Source organism: Phyllopteryx taeniolatus, chromosome 10, assembly GCF_024500385.1.
Source record: "Phyllopteryx taeniolatus isolate TA_2022b chromosome 10, UOR_Ptae_1.2, whole genome shotgun sequence".
NCBI classification, from domain to species: Eukaryota; Metazoa; Chordata; class Actinopteri; order Syngnathiformes; family Syngnathidae; genus Phyllopteryx; species Phyllopteryx taeniolatus.
The window spans coordinates 8,407,905-8,427,416 of NC_084511.1; the positions used below are offsets into that span (position 1 = coordinate 8,407,905).

The 19,512-nt window shown below is 41.9% G+C and overlaps 1 protein-coding gene across 5 annotated transcripts in view; it reads right to left on the minus strand.

Moving 5' to 3' along the window:
• Positions 1 to 762: 762 nt before the first annotated feature.
• The window catches only part of macrod1 (mono-ADP ribosylhydrolase 1), a 181,902-nt gene continuing 163,152 nt past the window's right edge, over positions 763 to 19,512 (minus strand). For 2 of the 5 annotated variants that reach the window (XM_061787462.1, XM_061787460.1), the window contains 5 exons: positions 16,631 to 16,752; positions 14,870 to 14,900; positions 12,739 to 12,812; positions 11,194 to 11,275; positions 763 to 1,058 (listed from right to left, as the gene is read on the minus strand). In XM_061787462.1, the coding sequence (XP_061643446.1) occupies positions 1,024 to 1,058; positions 11,194 to 11,275; positions 12,739 to 12,812; positions 14,870 to 14,900; positions 16,631 to 16,752 (344 nt within the window). In that variant the 3' untranslated portion in view covers positions 763 to 1,023. Of the gene's footprint in view, positions 1,059 to 9,944; positions 9,977 to 11,193; positions 11,276 to 12,738; positions 12,813 to 14,869; positions 14,901 to 16,630; positions 16,753 to 19,512 lie in introns of all 5 variants that reach the window. The other 3 variants (XM_061787461.1, XR_009790447.1, XR_009790446.1) reach the window with 3 other exon arrangements.

The window sequence follows — 19,512 nt, forward strand, 5'->3', positions numbered from 1 at the left end:
CAATCTACAAAGTAGAACCTTTAGTTTGCATATTAACCCTCTGGTCTCTATCATTTGGGATGTGTCACTTCCTTGTTTTGATCCACTGTAGCTGTGTCAATGCTAATTTAATGAAACTTCCCATGGGTGGGGATTTTTGTCTGATTTTGCAGTTTTTAACTTCAGCTCTCAAAAAATATCAATAATAAACTCTTTACGTCAAATTGTACCCTTTGGCTCTATTCTGGCTACATTTGGCTGATTGATCATGGAGAACATTTACATTTTACTTTATTATTATTACACATTTAAACTTAAACAACAAATGTCGTTCATATCCACCCACTCAACTCACCTGAATGGCAACACGACATTTTGAGCGAGCCAGTCTCAGCCATACAAACGGTATTTCAAAAGTAAAAAAAAAAAAAAGAATGGATTTTTGATACTAATGACAAGAACTGATGTGAGTTACAAACTTTATGCAGTAAAAGCAACTCACATTTTAAAAATGACAGACTTTCTGCTTCCAAAAATGGCCACAAACAAGCTGAAAGGGTAGTCAAATCGAACAAGGCCTGAATGTGTACTGTTGGCAACAGAAGTTGGAGTTGTCCAACATTTTGGCAAGTGGTTTGAGATCATAATTATCTGATTCTCAGCATTAATACATTGAAGGTAAAAAGCTGTTTTCTCCGCCACAGAAAACAAATGAGAAACTATAATTATTGTAGGCCCAGTGACCTGTTTCACACAGAGAAATAATGAATTCATACACAAGCAGTTTGTGTGATTTGCTTTAATAGTCCTGTGCGCGTGTGTCTGCAAAAGAGTACATAAGAGTGCATGCTGATGATGATGATGACAAACACCACATGACTCCTCTCTTAAAATACAATATCAGAAGGAAAGGAAGAAAGGAAAGCGGCACTTGCAGAGGGGGTAAAAAAATAAAGTAATCCACTACTTATGAGTCATCTTCCAGCTGCTGGAGGTCTTCATCTGCCTACAGAGAGGAAGAGGAGGAGGGGGAACTAGCCACTCTCACAATGTATTCATCAGCGGAGTCTCTGTGGGTTCTGCCAAACAGAGATTAAGATTTGTAAAACAAGGGAAATTAAGCATTTAAGATCAGGATTCAGATTATTTGTAATGTCATGTACAGTAGATGCATACCTGAAATGTACCATCACACGAGTAATCACAGCAAACACAGTATTTGTCACACACGTGGAATAGAACCTGAGGCCTTTTGGTCACCAGCCACATATTTAACTGCCACTTGAAAACTGTATATTGGTGAGGTGAGTTTCTCGTGTTTTGTCCAACTTGGCTGAAAATACACTACGTGTATTAAGAAGGACGTTGTTGGGATTCATTTGTATTCAAATAGCAATACCACATTTTATTGAAACTTACATACAGTAATTTGTTGATACAGTGCCGTGAAAAAATATCTGCCCCTTCTCAAATTCTTATTTTATTTATTTTTTGCACAGTTTTCACAATTTAATATTTAAGATTCTCAAACAAAAGTAAATATCTGACAAAGATCACCCAAGTAAATATAAAATGCAGTTTTCAAATTGTGATTGTATTTTTTTTTAAGGAAAACAACTATTGAAAGCTACCTGGCCCTGTGTGGAAAGAGTAATTACCCCCTAAACATAATAACGTCTTGGTCCACCCTCAGCAGCAACATCTGAAATCGAGCGTTTTCTGTAACTGGCAATGAGTCTTTCACATCTTTGTGGAGATATTTTGGCCCACTCTTCCTTGCCTTCCTTGTTGTTTTAATTCAGCAACAATGGAGGGTTTTTCAGCATGACCGGCCTTGGTCGTGCCACAGCATTTCGATGTCTTGTTTTTCTTTAAGCCATTCAGAAGTTGACATGCTGATGTGTTTTTGGATCATTATCTTGCTGCAGATCCAAAGTGCATGTCAGATTGAGGTCACACACCGATGGCCAAACATTCTCCCCCAGGAGTTTTTAGTAAAGAGCAGAATTCATGGTTCCATTAAGTAGAGCAAGTCATCCAGGTCTTGAAATGGCAAAGCAGCCACAGAACATAACATCACCTTTGACTGTTGGAATGATGTTCCTTTTCTGAAATGTGGTGTTACATTTACGCCGGATGTAACGAGACACACGCCTTCCAAAAAGTCTTGTGAATTATTCAGGTGTTTATTTTTTTTTTTTTGCAAAAGTAAGACAAGCCTTTAGGTTGTTTTTAGTCAGCAGTGGTTTTCACCTTGGAAGTCTGCCATGGATGCCATTTTTTCCCCAGTCTCTTCCTTATTGTTGCGTTATGAACACTGACCTTAACTGAGTGAAGGGAGGCCTGCAGTTCTCTAGATTTCGTCCTGGGTTCCTTTGCGACCTACAGGATGAGTCGTCGCTGTGCTCTTGCAGTAATTCTTGTAGGTCGGCCACTGCTGGGAAGGTTCAACACTGTTCCATGTTTTCTCCATGTGCGGATACCTGGATGGATGACTTTGTGATCCTTTCCAGACTGGTAGATGTCACTTTATTTTTCATCTGTTCTTTAATTTCTTATCAATGCAATTGTGTTGCAGATTATTGAGATCTTTTGGTCGAATTCATTGTGTCAGACAGGTTCTGTTTCAGTGATTTATCAATTAAACAGGTCTGGAGGTAATCAGGCTTGGGTTTGGTCAGTGAAAATTAAAAGCTTTCCCAAAAATGTGATTAGCCACAATTAATTCATGATTTAACAAGAGGGGCATCTACTTTGTCACACAGGACCTGGCAACTTTGAATCGTCCCCTCCACCCCCATCAATAAAATCACAATTTAAAAACTGTATTTTATGTTTACTTGGGTTATCTTTGTCTGATATTTACATTTGTGTGATGATCTTCAAGATTAAAGTGGGGAAACTATGCAAAAAAATAAGAACTTAAGAAGGTGGTAAACACTTTTTCATGGCACTATATGCATACATGACGTTTACCATAAAAACAGTAGTTTTACCCATGCATGACAATGAAAATGTAACTGGCAACAAAGTCCAACATTTTGGAAGGAATTTGCAAGCATGCAAATTTTTTTTTGTATTATGAGGAGTAACCCTTTGCCTTATGCTACCTTATTTTTGAGGGAACGCTACATCCAACAAGGCACAGAATACAGTAGTCCCTCGCCATATTGCGCTTCAGTTTTCACTGCATCACAGTTTTTTAAAAAATTGTTCACATCTAACTGTATGTTGTGGAATTTTGACTATATCGCGGGATTCTGCCGTGATTATTTTTCCACACGGATTGTCACTGCAGACTCATTTAGCGATAGGCACAAGCCAAGAGGAAAGAGTGAGTAAAAGACTGAATGTCCAAAGTTTGTGATCAGTTCACACTTTAAAAATGCAGAAATGGCTTCGGCAACTGTACCTCTATGATAAAGTAAACATTGTTAGTTAACTTAATATAGCCTACCACTACTAGTTAGAATGAATTAATTAATGAGCAAACGTCAACAAAATAAACACATAACAAGCACATTCAAACACTAGCTGCACGGCTCAACTGACGGTCAGAGGCACTCAACACGTGGACTGGCCAACGGTTAGCCACTTAACAGCCCGCTGCTATCCTGAGACAACAACAGCCAACTCTCCACTAGTTGGCTGACTCCCACATCACTGAACAGGCCAGGCTCCGCCTTATAAAGTCACAGATACTACAGTGAAGAATGTGCGGATGGTGACTCCAAGTGGACAAAATGATACCTGCACTTCACATGCATACTTTCTATTGGAATTATGCATACAGCTTTAAAATAAATAAAATATGTGGTTACTACTTTGTGGATTTTCATCTATCACGGAGGGTTCTGAAAAGTAACCCCCGCGATAAACGACGGACTACCCGAGTCACAAATAAACACGGTTACAAACAGTTAAATTAGAAGTTGTAAGGCTCTGGTGGTGTTAAATCTGACAAGGACAGTAATTTGTAAAATAAGACACGGCATTTTCAAATAAATGAAATGAGGATAAGGTTCGGATAGCTTTAGGTAAATGATTCCAGTCAGAGGGAGCTTTAAACTTTATTTATCTCCTTTTCTGTAGGGATTTTGGCAATGTAACATTTAGTTTACCTTCTGCTTAACAAGCTTCCATTGATTTATAATAAACATGCTAATTCTTTGGTTTATTCTGTGTAAAAACAGACCATTTGAAATCTTGACCGGTACCGGGCCGTGAGGCATTTGTTACTGGGCCGCAGAGAAACAATGACCAATTTATATAATTTCTGTTGTATTGCAATTCGCGTGCCAATGTGTTTTATTTTGAAAATTGACCGAATCTTCTCCGCCGCAACAGCTGCGCGTCTCAATTGACACGTCGAGACTGCACAGAACGCTTCCGTTTCGAACGCTTCTGTTTCCGGTCCGAGCGGGCTGGCTAATGGCGGCAGAGCTTAAAGAACGAAATCATTTCCTAAACTAATTCAGCTCATTACATTTACTGACAAGATTTGTTCTTTTGAACGAAACGTTGGCGAACTAAACAACACTATATCAGGAGTCCTACTTAAAATACGGGTATATCGCAACAGTTAACTCTCACGCACCAAGTCCGCTCTGATACAGATGCAGTCGTAGGTTTCTGCTCGACACAGGCAGAACTACTTTTACGGAGTTAAAAGTCTACTCTCATTGAGAAGCTACAGAGCTGCAGTCTGGTCTGGCTGCCGACAACAACTCCGACTCCGACGGTACCTGAGAAAAATCCCGACTCCTAACCGGTCCGCGGTGCAAAGAAGGTTGGGGAACACTGATGTAGCAGACAGTGGTTTCCTGGAGTCTCCACTTGTTGCCAGGCAACAGCTCAGTAAAAGTACAATGCGAGAGAAAATCTATCCTGGTTTCACTGGTAACTGCCGCATCTGTCTGCAAACTGATGAAAGAATATTAAGGCGCTTGACCACGCTGGTTCCCAGCTGAAGGGATTTCATGTATTTTTTATTTTTTTTTGTCGGTAAGAGCTGATTCTGCTTTGCTTCAATCTGAAACAGACACAAAAAGATCTCCGCTTTTTGACCAGACTCTTGCAGCATAACACTTTTGGTTTATTAGTACAGTAGTGTAGCAGCAAAAGTCTGCACACCCCTGTTTAAATACCAGGTTTTTGGGATATATAAAAAAAAATCTAACCAAGATAATTCATTTCAAAACTTTTCCCCACTATTAATATGACCTGTACAACTCAATTGAAAGAGTTGTCCTCACAGTTCTGAGGACCGGGTTTCAATCCCCGGCCCTGCCTGTGTGGAGTTTGCATGTTCTCCCCGTGCCTGCGTGGGTTTTCTCCGGGCACTCCGGTTTCCTCCCACATCCCAAAAACAAGCATGGTAGGTTAATTGACGAATCTAAATTCCCCGTAGGTGTGAATGTGAGTGCGACTGGTTGTTTGTTGGTCCCCTGCGATTGGCTGGCAACCAGTTCAGGGTGTACCCCGCCTCCTGCTCGATGATAGCTGGGATAGGCTCCAGCACGCCCGCGACCCTAGTGAGGAGAAGCGGCTCAGAAAACGGATGGATGGAGGTGTAACACCCTCCTTTACAGCCACTGGGGACGTGGCTGTGTTGAGAATTAACCGATCACATAAAAACTCATGTTAAATGGGAGAAAGTACACACTGACTGTTATTTTGAAGGGGTTGATAATTCCATCAACGTTGCCTAAAGTCCCAATTCCAACTGAAGAATCATAAGAAATCCTCCAAAACACATGTTATGGTCCAATGAGACCAATGTTGAATTTTTTGGCCAGTATTCCAAAAGGTACGTTTGGCGCAAATGCAACAGTGCTCATCACTAAAAGAACACCCGCAGTGAAGCATGGTAGTGGCAGCAGCATGCGTTGGCGCTGCTTTTCTTCAGCTGGAACTGGGGCCTTGCCTTAGTCACGGTGGAAGGGATGATGCAGATTTAAAAAATACCAGTCAGCGTTAGCACAAAAACTGTCAGACTAAGTCTACAAGAACATCTGAACTTTATTTTGGGTTAATTGAAGGCACTTTAAATGGTGGCAGGTGTGTGGTGACTCCCATTTCACATGAGTTCAAATGTGACTGGTTAGTTCTAAACACACCCACATCCCCAGTTACAGTACTATCTTGGTCTTAGTTTTCTATACTACAAAAACCTGGCATTTAAACAAGGGTGTGTAGACTTTTGTATCCACTGTAAATGGAACACGTGATATGATGTATAAACTTGAAGTGTCTCCCACACTTCATGCATAATAATGATGCAGTGAAAACTCTAACTGTGGAAGCAGCTCTCTGTTGGCTGCATCGACGATGTGGCCACAGGAAAGAAGAAAAACATGAGTCTTTAATATAAAATTGAACACACCTGCTTTAATTTCTGCTCCAGTTGTGTAATTAATTGGCTTTCAATCGGACTGGCTGCTGTTTTTGTCTGCAGAATTTGTGAAGGCTTCTTGGCATTTATCCTGTTCAGTTTGTTGTGTACTACTTGATGATCATCATTATTAGTGGCCAGAGGTGGCAAAAGTACACATAATCTGTTCTTGAGTATAGACGATAACTGTGTAACAAAATACTGAGTTAAAAGCAAAAGTACTGATTCATCGCCTTTATTTAAATAAAAAACTACAAATTGAAATGTACTAGTATTTTTTATTTTTTTTTACTGTCAATTATATACAATACTCGGTTTGATAACGTGGCACAACAACAAAAAACCTGCACAAAAAATAGTTTCCCTCTTTTATTAACTTGCATAGTGCTGGAAGGAAAACAAAAATCCCAATGCAAAACAACATGGCAAAAGATGATAAATTATCTAATGATAACTGATAAAAATACACCTTTCTGGATGGAATGTGTTTTTTTCAGAATGGATTAAAAATTTTGAACACAAGAAGTTAGTGTTTTTTAGGCCGGCAAAAGACAACACATTCGCCACAAATCAATAGGTTAGCCGACAACATCAAAAAATGCTCTTAAATAAGGCGAAAGAGAATTTTTTTTATGTTGTCCGCTACAAGATGGGGATAGGGAATATTTTGCCATCATTGTTGTTGACAAGCCTATTTTGATGCATAGAAAGTACATATATCCGTTTTCAAATGTAAGGAAGTGCAAATCCCAATTCCAATGAAGTTGGGACATTGTGTAAAACGCAAATAAAAAACAAATACAATGATTTTAACATCATTTTCAACCTATCTGAAAGACAAGTTATTTTATGTTCAAATTATTAACTTTATTGTTTTTTGGGGGGATAAATATTCACTCATTTTTTAATTTGATGCCTACAACACATTCCAAAAAAGATGGGACAGAGGCATTTTTACCACTGTGTTACATCACCTTTCCAATATGCGTTTGGGAAGTGAGGACACTAATTGTTGAAGCTTTGTATGTAGAATTATTTCCCATTCTGGCTTGATGTACAACTTCATTTACTCAACAGTCCAGGGTCTCTGTTGTCAAATTTTGTGCGTCACAATGCGGCACCCATTTTCAGTGAGACATAGGTCTGGACTGCTGGCAGGCCAGTCTCGTATTCATATTCTTTTACTGCGAAGCCACACTGTTCTGTTGGCATTGTCTTACTGAATTAATCAGGGATGTCCCTGAAAAAGAAATTGCTTGGGCCACAGCAGAAGTTGCTCCAAGACCTGTATGTCCCTTTCAGTATTAATGGTGCCTTCCCAGATGTGCAAGTTAGCCATGCCATGGGAATCTACCCAGCCCCATACCATCACAGATGCTGGCTATTGAATTTCATGCTGATAGCAATCCCGATGGTCCTTTATCACTTTGGATCGGAGGAAACAACATCCATGATTTCCACGAACAATTTGAAATGTGGACCCGTCAGACCACAGCACGGCAGAGTTTCTAGGTGTTGTTGCTATGCGGCCTTTGCTTTGCATGGTAGAGTTTTAACTTGATTTGTAGATGTAGTGACGAATGTGTTAACTGAAAATGGTTTTCTGTGTGTGTTCCTGAGCTCACGTGGCAATATCCTTTCCACAATAATGTGTTTTTAATGCAGTGCCGCCTGAGGGATGGAAGGTCACAGAAATTCAATGTTGGTTTTCGGCCTTGCTGCTTACGTGCATAGATTTCTCCAGATTCTCTGAATCTTTTGATGATATTATGGACCATAGATGATAAAATCCCCAATTTCCTTGCAACTTTACATTTGGAAACATTGTTCTCACAGTTGTTCACAACTTGCTTGTAAACAATTAAGCCTTTCGGGATGCTCCTTTTATACCCAATCATAACAACAGTTTCCAATTAACCTGTTCACCTGGTTGACACGCCACTGCAACATCGCGTGGACATCGGGGACAGTGCCTCTGAATTAGCAGACTGGGGTGGTGGTCCCCTTTTTTAAAAAGGGGGACTGGAGGGTGTGTTCCAACTACAGGGGGATCACACTCCTCAGCCTCCCTGGTAAGGTCTATTCAGGGGTGCTGGAGAGGAGGGTCCGTTGGGAAGTCGAATCTCAGATTCAGGAGGAGCAGAGTGCTTTTCGTCCAGGCCGTGGAACAGTTGGGATTTCGCCCAACCAGTCTACATGTGTTTTGTGGACTTGGAGAAGGCGTTCAACCGTGTCCCTTGGGGAGTCCTGTGGGGGGTGCTTTGGGATTATGGGGTGCCGAACCCCCTGATACAGGCTGTTCGGTCCCTGTACGACCAATGTCAGAGTTTGGTCCGCATTGCCAGCAGTAAGTCGGACTCATTTACGGTGAGGGTTGGACTCCGCCAAGGCTGCCCTTTGTCACCAATTCTGTTCATAACTTTTCTGGACAGAATTTCTAGGCGCAGCCAAGGCAAGCCGTAGAGGGTGGTGGCCTCAGTATTGCATCTTTGCTTTTTGCCGATGATGTGGTTCTGTTGGATTCATCAAGCCGTGATCTTCAACTCTCACTGGAGGGGTTCCCAGAAGCTAAACCGAAAGGTGAAGCTCTCAATTTGCCGGTCGATCTACGTTCCTACCTTCAACTATGGTCACGAGGTGTGGGTCGTAACCGAAAGAACAAGATCCCGGGTACAAGTGGGCGAAATTAGTTTCCTCTGCAGGGTGTCCGGGCTCTCCCTTAGAGATAAGGTGATTAGCTCGTCATCTGGGAGGGGCTCAGAGTAGAGCCGCTGCTCCTCCGCATTTAGACGAGCCAGATGAGGTGGCTAGGGCATCTGTTTAAGACGACTTCCTGGTGAGGAGTTCCGGACACGTCCCAGCGAAAGGAGACCCCGGGGACATCCCAAGACACGGTGGAGAGACTACGTCTCTCGGCTTGCCTGGGAACGCCTCGGGATCCCCTCGGAAGAGCTGGAGGAAGTGGCTGGAGAGAGAGAAGTCTGGGCTTCCCTGCTAAAGCTACTGGCCCCGCGACCCGACCTCGGATAAGCGGAAGAAAATGGATGGATGAAAACTAAAAAAATGTCAGGAAAAAAAAGGTACTCAAGATACCAGATACCTGTAAAATCTACAAACAAGTACATTAACAAAGTATTTGTACTTACCATCAGTGTCAGGAAATGGTAAATGGACTGCACTTATATACCTCTTTACAAAGCCTCACATTCCCCCACTCATACACCAATGGAGGGCTGCTGCCAGGCCCACTCGGAGCACATTAGAGTTCTGCGTCTTGCCCAAGGACACTTCGACATGCAGACAGTCGTAGCAGGGATTCAAACCAGTGACTCTTTTGTCACTGGACAACATGCTCTACCTATGGAGTCACAGCTGCCTGGGAGTTAAACCTTTTGGTTTGTAGCGGTGATTAGTAGTTGCTGGTAAAAAGCTACTTAAGTAGACACCCCCAAAACAATTTGCCCACCATTTGGAACCCTGCAAAAATACAAGATGCTCATCTAAGGTTAATGACCATGTCCAAACAGATTACGTCCAGGCGACACGCGCTAATACACACTTTGCCATATACCTGAATTGAAGCTGCTGTTGAGACTCAGTTGGCTACACAATATAGAAACACATGATTGGTTGTGTGAACTGAAATGTTACTGACAGTGACAATGAAACCCTCCACATTATGGCAAAGGTGAATTGTTGTGTCCAACTGGGTGATGTGAACTTTAATCAACAGGTCTTGCTTGTCTTTCCAGCAGTGAAAAGAACAATATGTGTGATTCTTGAATGTTAGGCTCATGCTATTGGTCTATCTTTGTGTTTTCACACTCTTTCTGGGGGCAATAACATTACTTGTAGATGTGTGCATAAGGATTTTCTTCGTAATATTGTATTTAATTGTGGAACGTCCCGCATGTGCAATTAGCACGAGGGAGAAAGAGTGGTATTCATCACACCACTGTGTGCGTTTGTGTGTGTGCATGTGTGTGTGTGTGTGCGTTCATGTGTGTGCGTACACGACTGAGAACTGACACCTTAACATGGAGGTTTTTGTGTGTCTTTGGGGCTGTGTTGTGCAGTGCAAAGGCCAATAAGATCTCCCAAGGCAAAGTCAATAATAGATGGATGGATGGACAGATGCAAGCAAGAGTAGGTATACATTTATGTAAAGTATGTTCAATTTGATACAAAACGTTCACGGGACTTGGTTAAAACCTGCACATACAGTATAAACAAACAACCATTCACACTCATATTCACACCTATGGACAATTTAGTCATCAATTAAACTACCATGCATGTTTTTTGAATGTGGGAGGAAACCCGAGTACCCAGAGAAAACCCACACAGGCACGGGCAGAACATGCAAACTCCACATAGGAAGGTTGGAGCCCGGATTTGAACCCACAAACATTCATGCTAACTAACCATTTGGCCACTGTGCCGCTCATAATAAAAGGTCCCATATTTTGTCTATTTAGACCTCCATAGAGTGACTCTCTAAAATTGGCTTAGTATAAAACTGTGAGTTTCATTAAAAAAAAAAAAAACTTGGTTTTGTCAATAGACGATTGAGACAATATTACATCCCAAATATTAGAAATGTTGGTTTGGTAAAATACAGGACCTTTAAGTAATTAGTATGAAAATATTCCAAGAATTTAGTAGGATTTGACCAAAAAAAGTATTACACTCCATTTGAAAATTGGCATTTATTTTTATTTTCACTGTTCTTAATGAAATAATTTTATTTACAAAATATACACATCTGTGACGGTGCGCGCATGCACGCGTCGTGTGTGTGTGTGTGTGTGCAAACTTACCAACAGGAAAGTAGAGAGGGAGGTTGTGCAGATACAACTCCTGGTCTTTTGGCAAAAACACACAGAAGATGACTCTGTCCAGCTGACACATGCACACAGACACACACACACACGCAGACACGAACACACACATCCACACACAATTGCTTTTAAATCACATGACAACATTGGTCAAATAAGTGCAATGACGATAAATATTCATGCTCTTGAGGTGTTCTTAAGATACTGTCATTTTTTATGAGCTTGATTTATGTTATGTTATCTATCAATGTTGTGCTGTAGTGCTGTCTTTTCATGAAATTTGCTAGAGCAAGAAAATGCTTAGAGGGCTATTATCCTCCTTACTTATTTCTCAAATCCTGACCATGCATTATCACTGTAATGTCTGAGCATAATTTAGGATTGTTTTCTCTGTTGTATGCGAGAAAGTGGGATTTATAGTTAGGCTGCTTTGTGTTGCTTATTGCCCGGTGCGGGAATTCAAGTTGCCTCGGAGGACACAACACATTTTTGGCTCGCAGGGAGCAGCGCAATGACAAGCTTGTACCAGGATTCGACCAACATCGGCACCTGGGCTGAAGCTCAAACTCTGAAAATGGCAAAACGGCCTCTAGAAAACGGCTACGAAATTCTAACAGAATATATGGAAATAAACTCCCCCTCACATTTTGCATTTGTTAGAAATGAAACTAGTAGTGGACCATTGCAACTTCAACTGTTCAGTGGTCAAAGAATTTGGAATTCCACCTACAATTTCAATAGAAATATGTGTTAAAAGTCAAACAAGAATTGTGAAGACATACGGAAAAATGGACTGGACAAACAAAGGTGCTCGACCTCCAGCGTTTGATTCCTCACCTTCCATTCTTTGTTTTTCAATGAAATATTTTTCTATTATTATAATCATCCTCAATCCTTCTACAAATATAAAAAGAAGATAACCATTGACTATCTTAACTTAAAAACTATAAATTGTGATGAATGTGTACAGGCAGATTAAAGCTTGTGCTAAGATGTGAGTGGCTTCACAATAACTCACTCAGTCGACTGATGTGCATTAAGTTCTTCTTCTATTATTGCTCTAAACCAGTGGTTCTTAACCTGGGTTCGATGGAACCCCAGAGGTTCGGTGAAGCATTCGCAGGCGTTCGACTGAGGACAAGACACACATTGTGTGCGTGCATGCATCCGTAAAAGCCTTTTTGGTGGGGGCAACGTTCCCATCAAAGGCAATGTATGTAAGTGTATTGAAAATAAATCACAACTTCAGTCATTTGGTCTTTTTCTCCTCTCCGGAAAGAAAGCATGCGCGCATCTATGTTGGACACGTGTCAGTCCCGCAAGGAGCCAATTAAAAGGCAAAGTTGGCCCCGAGCACGAGCGTCCGGGGCGTGCCACTGAAAGTGCACGAACAGGATGCGTTGTACCAATCCTCTGTCTAAACATGGCGCAAAAACAACAGCCGTGAAAGGAATAATACCTGGAGGAAATGGCTGGGAAAATTGCCAATCATGCACACACTATTGCATGCATTCACACACACACCTTGTTGTGGTGCTCCTCGAGATACTCCCTCACTGTCGCCAAGGCCTCATGCACAGCCTGCTCAGGCGGATACCCTGCAAGCACACAACATTAAAGGATACGCACACAACTTGCGAGAGAAGATGCGGTGACCGATGTGTGTGTGTTCGTGGGTGTCGGGGTTAGCTTGTCATCAGCACGGCAGGATCTGCTTTGTTCTACACAAGTGTGACACACTGGGCTCAGTGTTACGTCGCCTATTCCGCAGAGATAAGCTTGTTGTTACACGGTGTGCTTCTTCTGTGCTTGTCAACATCATCTGAATGTCGCAAACTGAGAATGTGAAAATGTATCAAGTGATCTGCTGCTACCCAAATACACAGAACACACTAATGAACCCAAATAGGATAACAGAGAAATCAAACTATGCAAACATACAAGGTATGTAGGTGTGCACATTAATTATTCAGTGACAGATGTCACACAATATCACCAAGTTGGCCCACGAAAAAAGCTTGAAATAAACCACATCACTGCTTGTTGTTCCCTGACAAATTGAGCAACTGCTATGCACAAACAGTTTTCACTGTTAGCATGTACAGGACAGTTTTTTTAGTGATACGTTCCCAAAAATATGATTTATTATAACACAAAGTGCATATGTTTTAGGTACACTTGCGCAATATAAAGTGATATCAATACAGGAGCAATTTCAATTTCAGCAATTATAAAGACAATGCTCAGTTTTTGTCAGTGATGATTTACCAAACTTCCTCAACTAGTAACATTGGGTATTTATTTACCCAACCTAGCGTATAATAAGGATAAGGGAGCTACCTACCTACCGTGGATATAAGAAGTCTATACACCCCTGTTCAAAGGCCAGGTTTTTGTGATATGAAAATAAGATCAAGATAAATAGTTTCAAACATTTTTCCACTATTAAGGTGACCTATAAACTGTCCAACACAATTGAATTTTTGAAAACATATTTTCAAGAGTAGAAGTAAAAACAGCTGAAAAAAATGTTTTTGCAGAAGTGTGCAATGGTGGTGATGTGGCATGTTCAAAATTAACCAATCACATTCATCCATCCATCCATCCAGTTTCTTTCCCGCATATCCTCACGAGGGTCGCGAGCTGCTGCAGCCTATCCCAGCTATCTTCGGGCAGGATGCGCGGTACGCCCTGAACCGGTCGCCAGCCAATCGCAGGGCACATAGAAACAAACAACCATTCGCGCTCACATTCACACCTATGGGCAATTTAGAGTCTACAATGAACCTACCACGCATGTTTTTGGGATGTGGGAGGAAACCGGAGGGCCCGGAGAAAACCCACGCAGGCACGGGGAGGACATGCAAACTCCACACAGGCGGGGCCGGATTTGAACCCCGATCCTCAGAACTCTGAGGCAGATGTGCTAACCGGTCGGCCACCGTGCCGGCCCAATCACATTCAATTCATGTTAAATGGGACTTTTAGCGTACACCTGCCACCATTTACAGAACCTCTGATTAACCCTGAATACATCTCAGCGGTTGTAGTCGGCTTTTTTTTTTCTTCTTTTCTCGCAGAAGCCTGAATGTTTTGCGCTAACACTGACTGCTATTTGGAAGTGCTCTTAATACCTTCCATCTTGTCTAAGGCCTCAGTTCCAGCTCAAGAAAAACAGCCAGTAAGCATGTTACATCTTACAATTCTTGTATTTGAACAATTATCGCTTTCTGCAGGCACACCTAATGTTGTGGTCAGTGAGTGTTAGATCTGCTATTTGAGTTATTTTTAAGGAATGTCGCAATTATTGCGACATTCACACGTTTGACGTGTTCATTTCCTTGCGTGCTTTCAGCAATCGAACACGGACTCACTGCCAAACTCCCCCTTGGGACTTTCTCAGCACTGCTCTGAACACTCTCTCTGCAAGAGTGATAGAGGATTACAGTCAATCTGACACCATCAGAAGACTAATCGGCTTTAATCTGCTGCTCCTAATACAAGGCCTTAATCTGGGAATCACCTCTGGGTGGGACGTGATAACGTGCCACCCAGAGTCGCTGGGTGACTCAGGAAACAAGTGTGAGATAGAAAGCGGTTACTTTTGTTGTTGCATTTTAGACATCTCAGCAGGAAATGATAAAACTCAACTGACCGTAGATTCCAGTGGAGATGCACGGGAAGGCCTGCACATTAAAGAATGCAAAAAGTGTTCAGTTACATATTTAACAGTCAATCATCAATCTGCCATCCCCTGAGGTTACTAGTGGAAAGAACGATTATTTAAAAAAAAAAAAAAAAAGTTTTGCTCAAAATGACAAATAGGATGAAGAACACAACAGGTAGAAACAAACAAAATTTTCATTTGTTATATTATTTTAATAAATACCCAATCAAACAAATGCCTCCCTCCTGCAGGCAGTTTCATTATTTTTCATACACTTGAACATTGAGGCAAAGGAAGATGTATGGTCTCATTGCCGCTGCATAATTATAAACATTCCCTCCTCCTTTCTTTGCAGTGTCACCTCTGTGCTAAATACACTGTGTCTTGTCTGGCTGCGCCCTCCTGGTCCACCGTGTTTCGATGCAAACGACAGCAGTCAGAAATGTTTGTTTCGCTTGAGGGCTCATTATACTGTACAGGCCAGACGCAGCCGTAAGAGTGTGATTAGCGGGGGCTCGACTCAATTAGAAATGTTTACAAGCGGCCGAGCACGTGTACACAGTTTTGCAGGTCCCTTTTAGTTTGCGCAAGGAAGAAAGAATCCATCCTTAATAAGAAAGTACATTGAAAGAAGCCTGGGTCGAATATGAAAAAAAAAATTTGAATTGTACTATTCACATTGGCATGAAAAAATCTGATACGTGTTATTGAGCAAGAAAATCAGAACTGACCTGTAGTGTGAACATTAGGGCTATGACTTTACTACTGCATTAGTGTAGGGAAGTAATAGACGCCACGTTCCGATTTATGTACAGGTTCGGGTTGCTTCCCCACCGTAGGAACGGAACAGGCCGTAAACAGAGGACTCCCTATAGTCAAATGTAACACACTTACATGGTAGCAATTGTTAATTAAAAAATATTACCATTATAATAATGCTGCCTGAAGGAGTTGTGCCATAGCCAAGGTCAATCTGAACATAGCTAAACGTCCCACAGACGCAGTTTTCAAATAAACTCTTTTATTAATTTTATAGTATTGTATTTTCTGTGAGTCACTGATGGTGTAGCGGAACACTCGCCTGACTTTGGTGGGGGCAGCGTGGGTTCAGTTCCCACTCAGCGACGGTGTGAATGTGAGTGAGAATGGTTGTCCGTGTCTATATGCGCCCTGCGACTGACTGGCGACCAGTTCAGGGTGTAGTCCGCCTTTCGCCCGAAGTCAGCTGGGTTAGGCTCCAGCGCCCCGTGTGCCTAACCAGGATAAGTGGTGTTGAAAATCTATGGATGGATGGATTTTCTGTTAAGTGTGCTATTTTGGATTGGTTTTATCTTTTGTGTGGGACCAAACAAAAAGCATCTCAAGGGGTTTATCCCACGTAAATAAAGAATTTTCAATCTCTAATCTTTGTTTTGTGCGACTCTGGAGTCTTCTGTTGTCGTCTTCATTTTCACATCTGCGCTTTTCTTCGGCTGCGACACCTTGTTCTGTCGCCAAGCCCCCCTGTCTCGAGTGTTTCATAAAACCGTCACACAAGTCAGTAATGCACCGCTCCAGCTCTTCGCTCCTCTCTCAGCAACTCTCAGTTTGAGTGCAATGTGAGGAATCTGAGCAGACACCTTCTTTTTATCTACTTTAAAAAAAAAAATCTGCATTCTTCAACACTGCTCTTATTTCTGCACCTTTTGATTTTCTCACAACACCAACGCTCACTCATCCAAACAATCGACATGTTGTCTTTCATCTCACCACTGAGCGTGCGTTGTTCTCCGTCGCCTTCCGCAGGCTGTTGTTGTAGCATGACCTCAGAGCGCTCTTCTCCGCCTCCCCGACGCTGCCTGGAGCTATCGGCCCCACTGTGTGGATCACATCTACACATACGTGACAACCACAAAAAACAAACAAACAAACATGGAAATGATCATGGAGTCAATCATGGTGAACGTTTCCAGAGAAATGCTTCACATTGATACATTGCAAAAGCAGTGATTAATCCACATTGGAAACAGTTCAACCAAAGTATGTACTTTGCAGTCGTAAATAGTTTGCTTAGGTCGCCTTGCCTGACCTGTACAACTCTACATGAGAAAAAAGAGCTACGAACGCTGAGCGCAAGCAGGGATGTCGGATTTATGAGATGATATGTCACAATTATATCAGTGCTTTTAATTGTCCTAAAGCTAAGGTAGGGAGGAGTAATTGATTGGTTTAGTTAGTTTTATTGGCATGACAGTCCCCATATGTAGGTATGGACTTTGTTTTCAATGATACCACATCATTTATCCATCCATTCATTTTCTGTACTGCTTATCCTCACGTGGGTCGCGGGTGTGCTGCAGCGAATCCCAGCTATCTTCGGGCGAGAGGCGGGGTACACCCTGAATTGGTCGCCAGCCAATTGCAGGGCGCACATAAACAAACAACCATTCGGACTCACACTCACACCTACAGACAATTTAGAGTCTTCAATTAACCTACCATGCATGTTTTTGGGATGTGGGAGGCAACTGGAGTACCCGGAGAACACCCACGCAGGCACGGGGAGAGCATGCAAACTCCACGCAGGTGAGGCCGGATTTGAACCCGGGTCCTCAGCACTGCGAGGCGGATGTGCTAACTAGTCGCTCACCGTGCCGCCACACCACATCATTTATTGCAAATTATTTTGCGGACCCCCAAGTTATGACATCAATGAAGCCCAGTTTGAGAACCTCTGATCTTTAATTGCATCAGAATTACTCAACACACTTTATCATCAATGAATAGTTGGAATAGTTAGGCTTGGCAGTGAAGCAAGGCTATCTAAAGACAATTTTATACCTTTCAGTGTCTGCAAAATTTTTTTAAAAAAATTCTAAAGAATTGCTTTGTGCCTTTTTTAGTGCAGCTCATTGTGGAGGTGTTCTGCATTATAAGTGGAAACCTGTTAGAGCCTCATGGTTTTTGCACTTTATGCATTTTAAAATAAAATTTCAAAAAATATTAAATCAAAGTATCACACACAATGGAATGTTCCCTTGGAAAGAGAAGAATAAAAGCTTTCATAACTTTTCATGTTTTTGAAGGTTTGGTCAGGTTAAAAGCAGAGGTCAATATTAAAACAAATATATGTTTTCAATGAGTCCATTTATTGAGTGAGGTCAGTCAGGTAATATTCAAAAACATTGGTAGTGTAGTGGTGCATGCTGGCTTTCCCACAGATGGCGCAGGTTTGATTCCCTGTCAGTGCCCCAATACCCAACCACTGTTGGTCCCAAGCCTGGGTAAAAATGGTGGGTTGTGTCAGGAAGAGCATCCGGTATCAAACTGTGCCAAACAAATCACGCGAGTCACTCGCTGCGGTGACCCCGATAGGGAAAAGCAGAAAGTCACATCGCAACCAGGTAACATTCAAAACAAAATGTCCTTTTCATTAAAACAAAACCCCAACAAAAATATGAACTAAAATAAAATGGCATTTCCATTTTGACATAAAATAAAGAGTTGACTAAAACAAAGCATGACTGCTGTCATTAATTCAAAACATACATACAACATATCGTGATGGGGTTAAGAACTCTTTTCTTTTCCAGTATAATCTTTTTAAAAATACACACAAAAGAGCCACAAGACAGCAGGAAAAATGTATTACCAAACTTTTATTAAGTGGCTTCATGCTTCAAACAGGAAAGTAACAATAATCAAATGAATACACTTACAAATGACGTCTATGAAGAACGCAGTTACTTACCAACATTTACACAGTTAACATAGCACTTCCTGTATCCTGCTCTTATTCTGAAAGACAAAGCGCACCACATCTGTTGGCGGATTGCTGTTGACTTAGTGATCGATAGACTGTAAAGTTCATAATTAATGTTACATAAATCAATATAATAACTCATTCTGCTACAACAGATAATGGCTACCCCTAAACAAAGCACTTGCCGTATACTTGTGTGTCGCTGCTCACTTTGCCATAGGTGCAAAAAAAAAAAGTGCAGGGAGCGCCGAGGCTCGTTAAAACTTAAACAAATAGCTCACTAGAGTTTTGTACTATAAATGAAGTTTTTAGGTCACTGAGGGTGTAGTGGTACAGTCGCCTGACTTTGGTCCAGGCAGTGTGGGTTCAGTTCCCACTCAGACACCGTGTGAATGGTTGTCCACGTCTATATGTGCCCTGCGACTGACTGGCGACCAGTTCAGGGTGTACCCCACCTCCTGCCCGAAGTTAGCTGGGATAGGCTCCAGCACGCCTGCGACCCTTGTGAGGAGAAGCGGCTTGGAAAATGGATGGATGGAATGGATAAATAAATAGTTCCCAACAGTAACCTTAGTTCTAAAGTAATTTCTTATTGGCCAACTGATTTAAAAAAAAAAAAAAAAAAAAAAAAGGCAGCAGCCGATAAGTGTCAAAATGCCGAATATCGATGCCGATAATCGGTCCCAAAACCCCTATCAATAATACATTAAATGGATCAAGGTGTCCCTTGCCCGTACACGGGTCACCGGGGCCCCCCCTCTGGAGCCAGGCCTGAATGTGGGGCCTGGTGGCTGGGGCTGCACCCATGGGGCCCGGCCAGGCACAGCCTGAAATGGTAACGTGGGTACCCCTTCCCATGAGCTCACCACTTGTGGGAGGGGCCATAGGG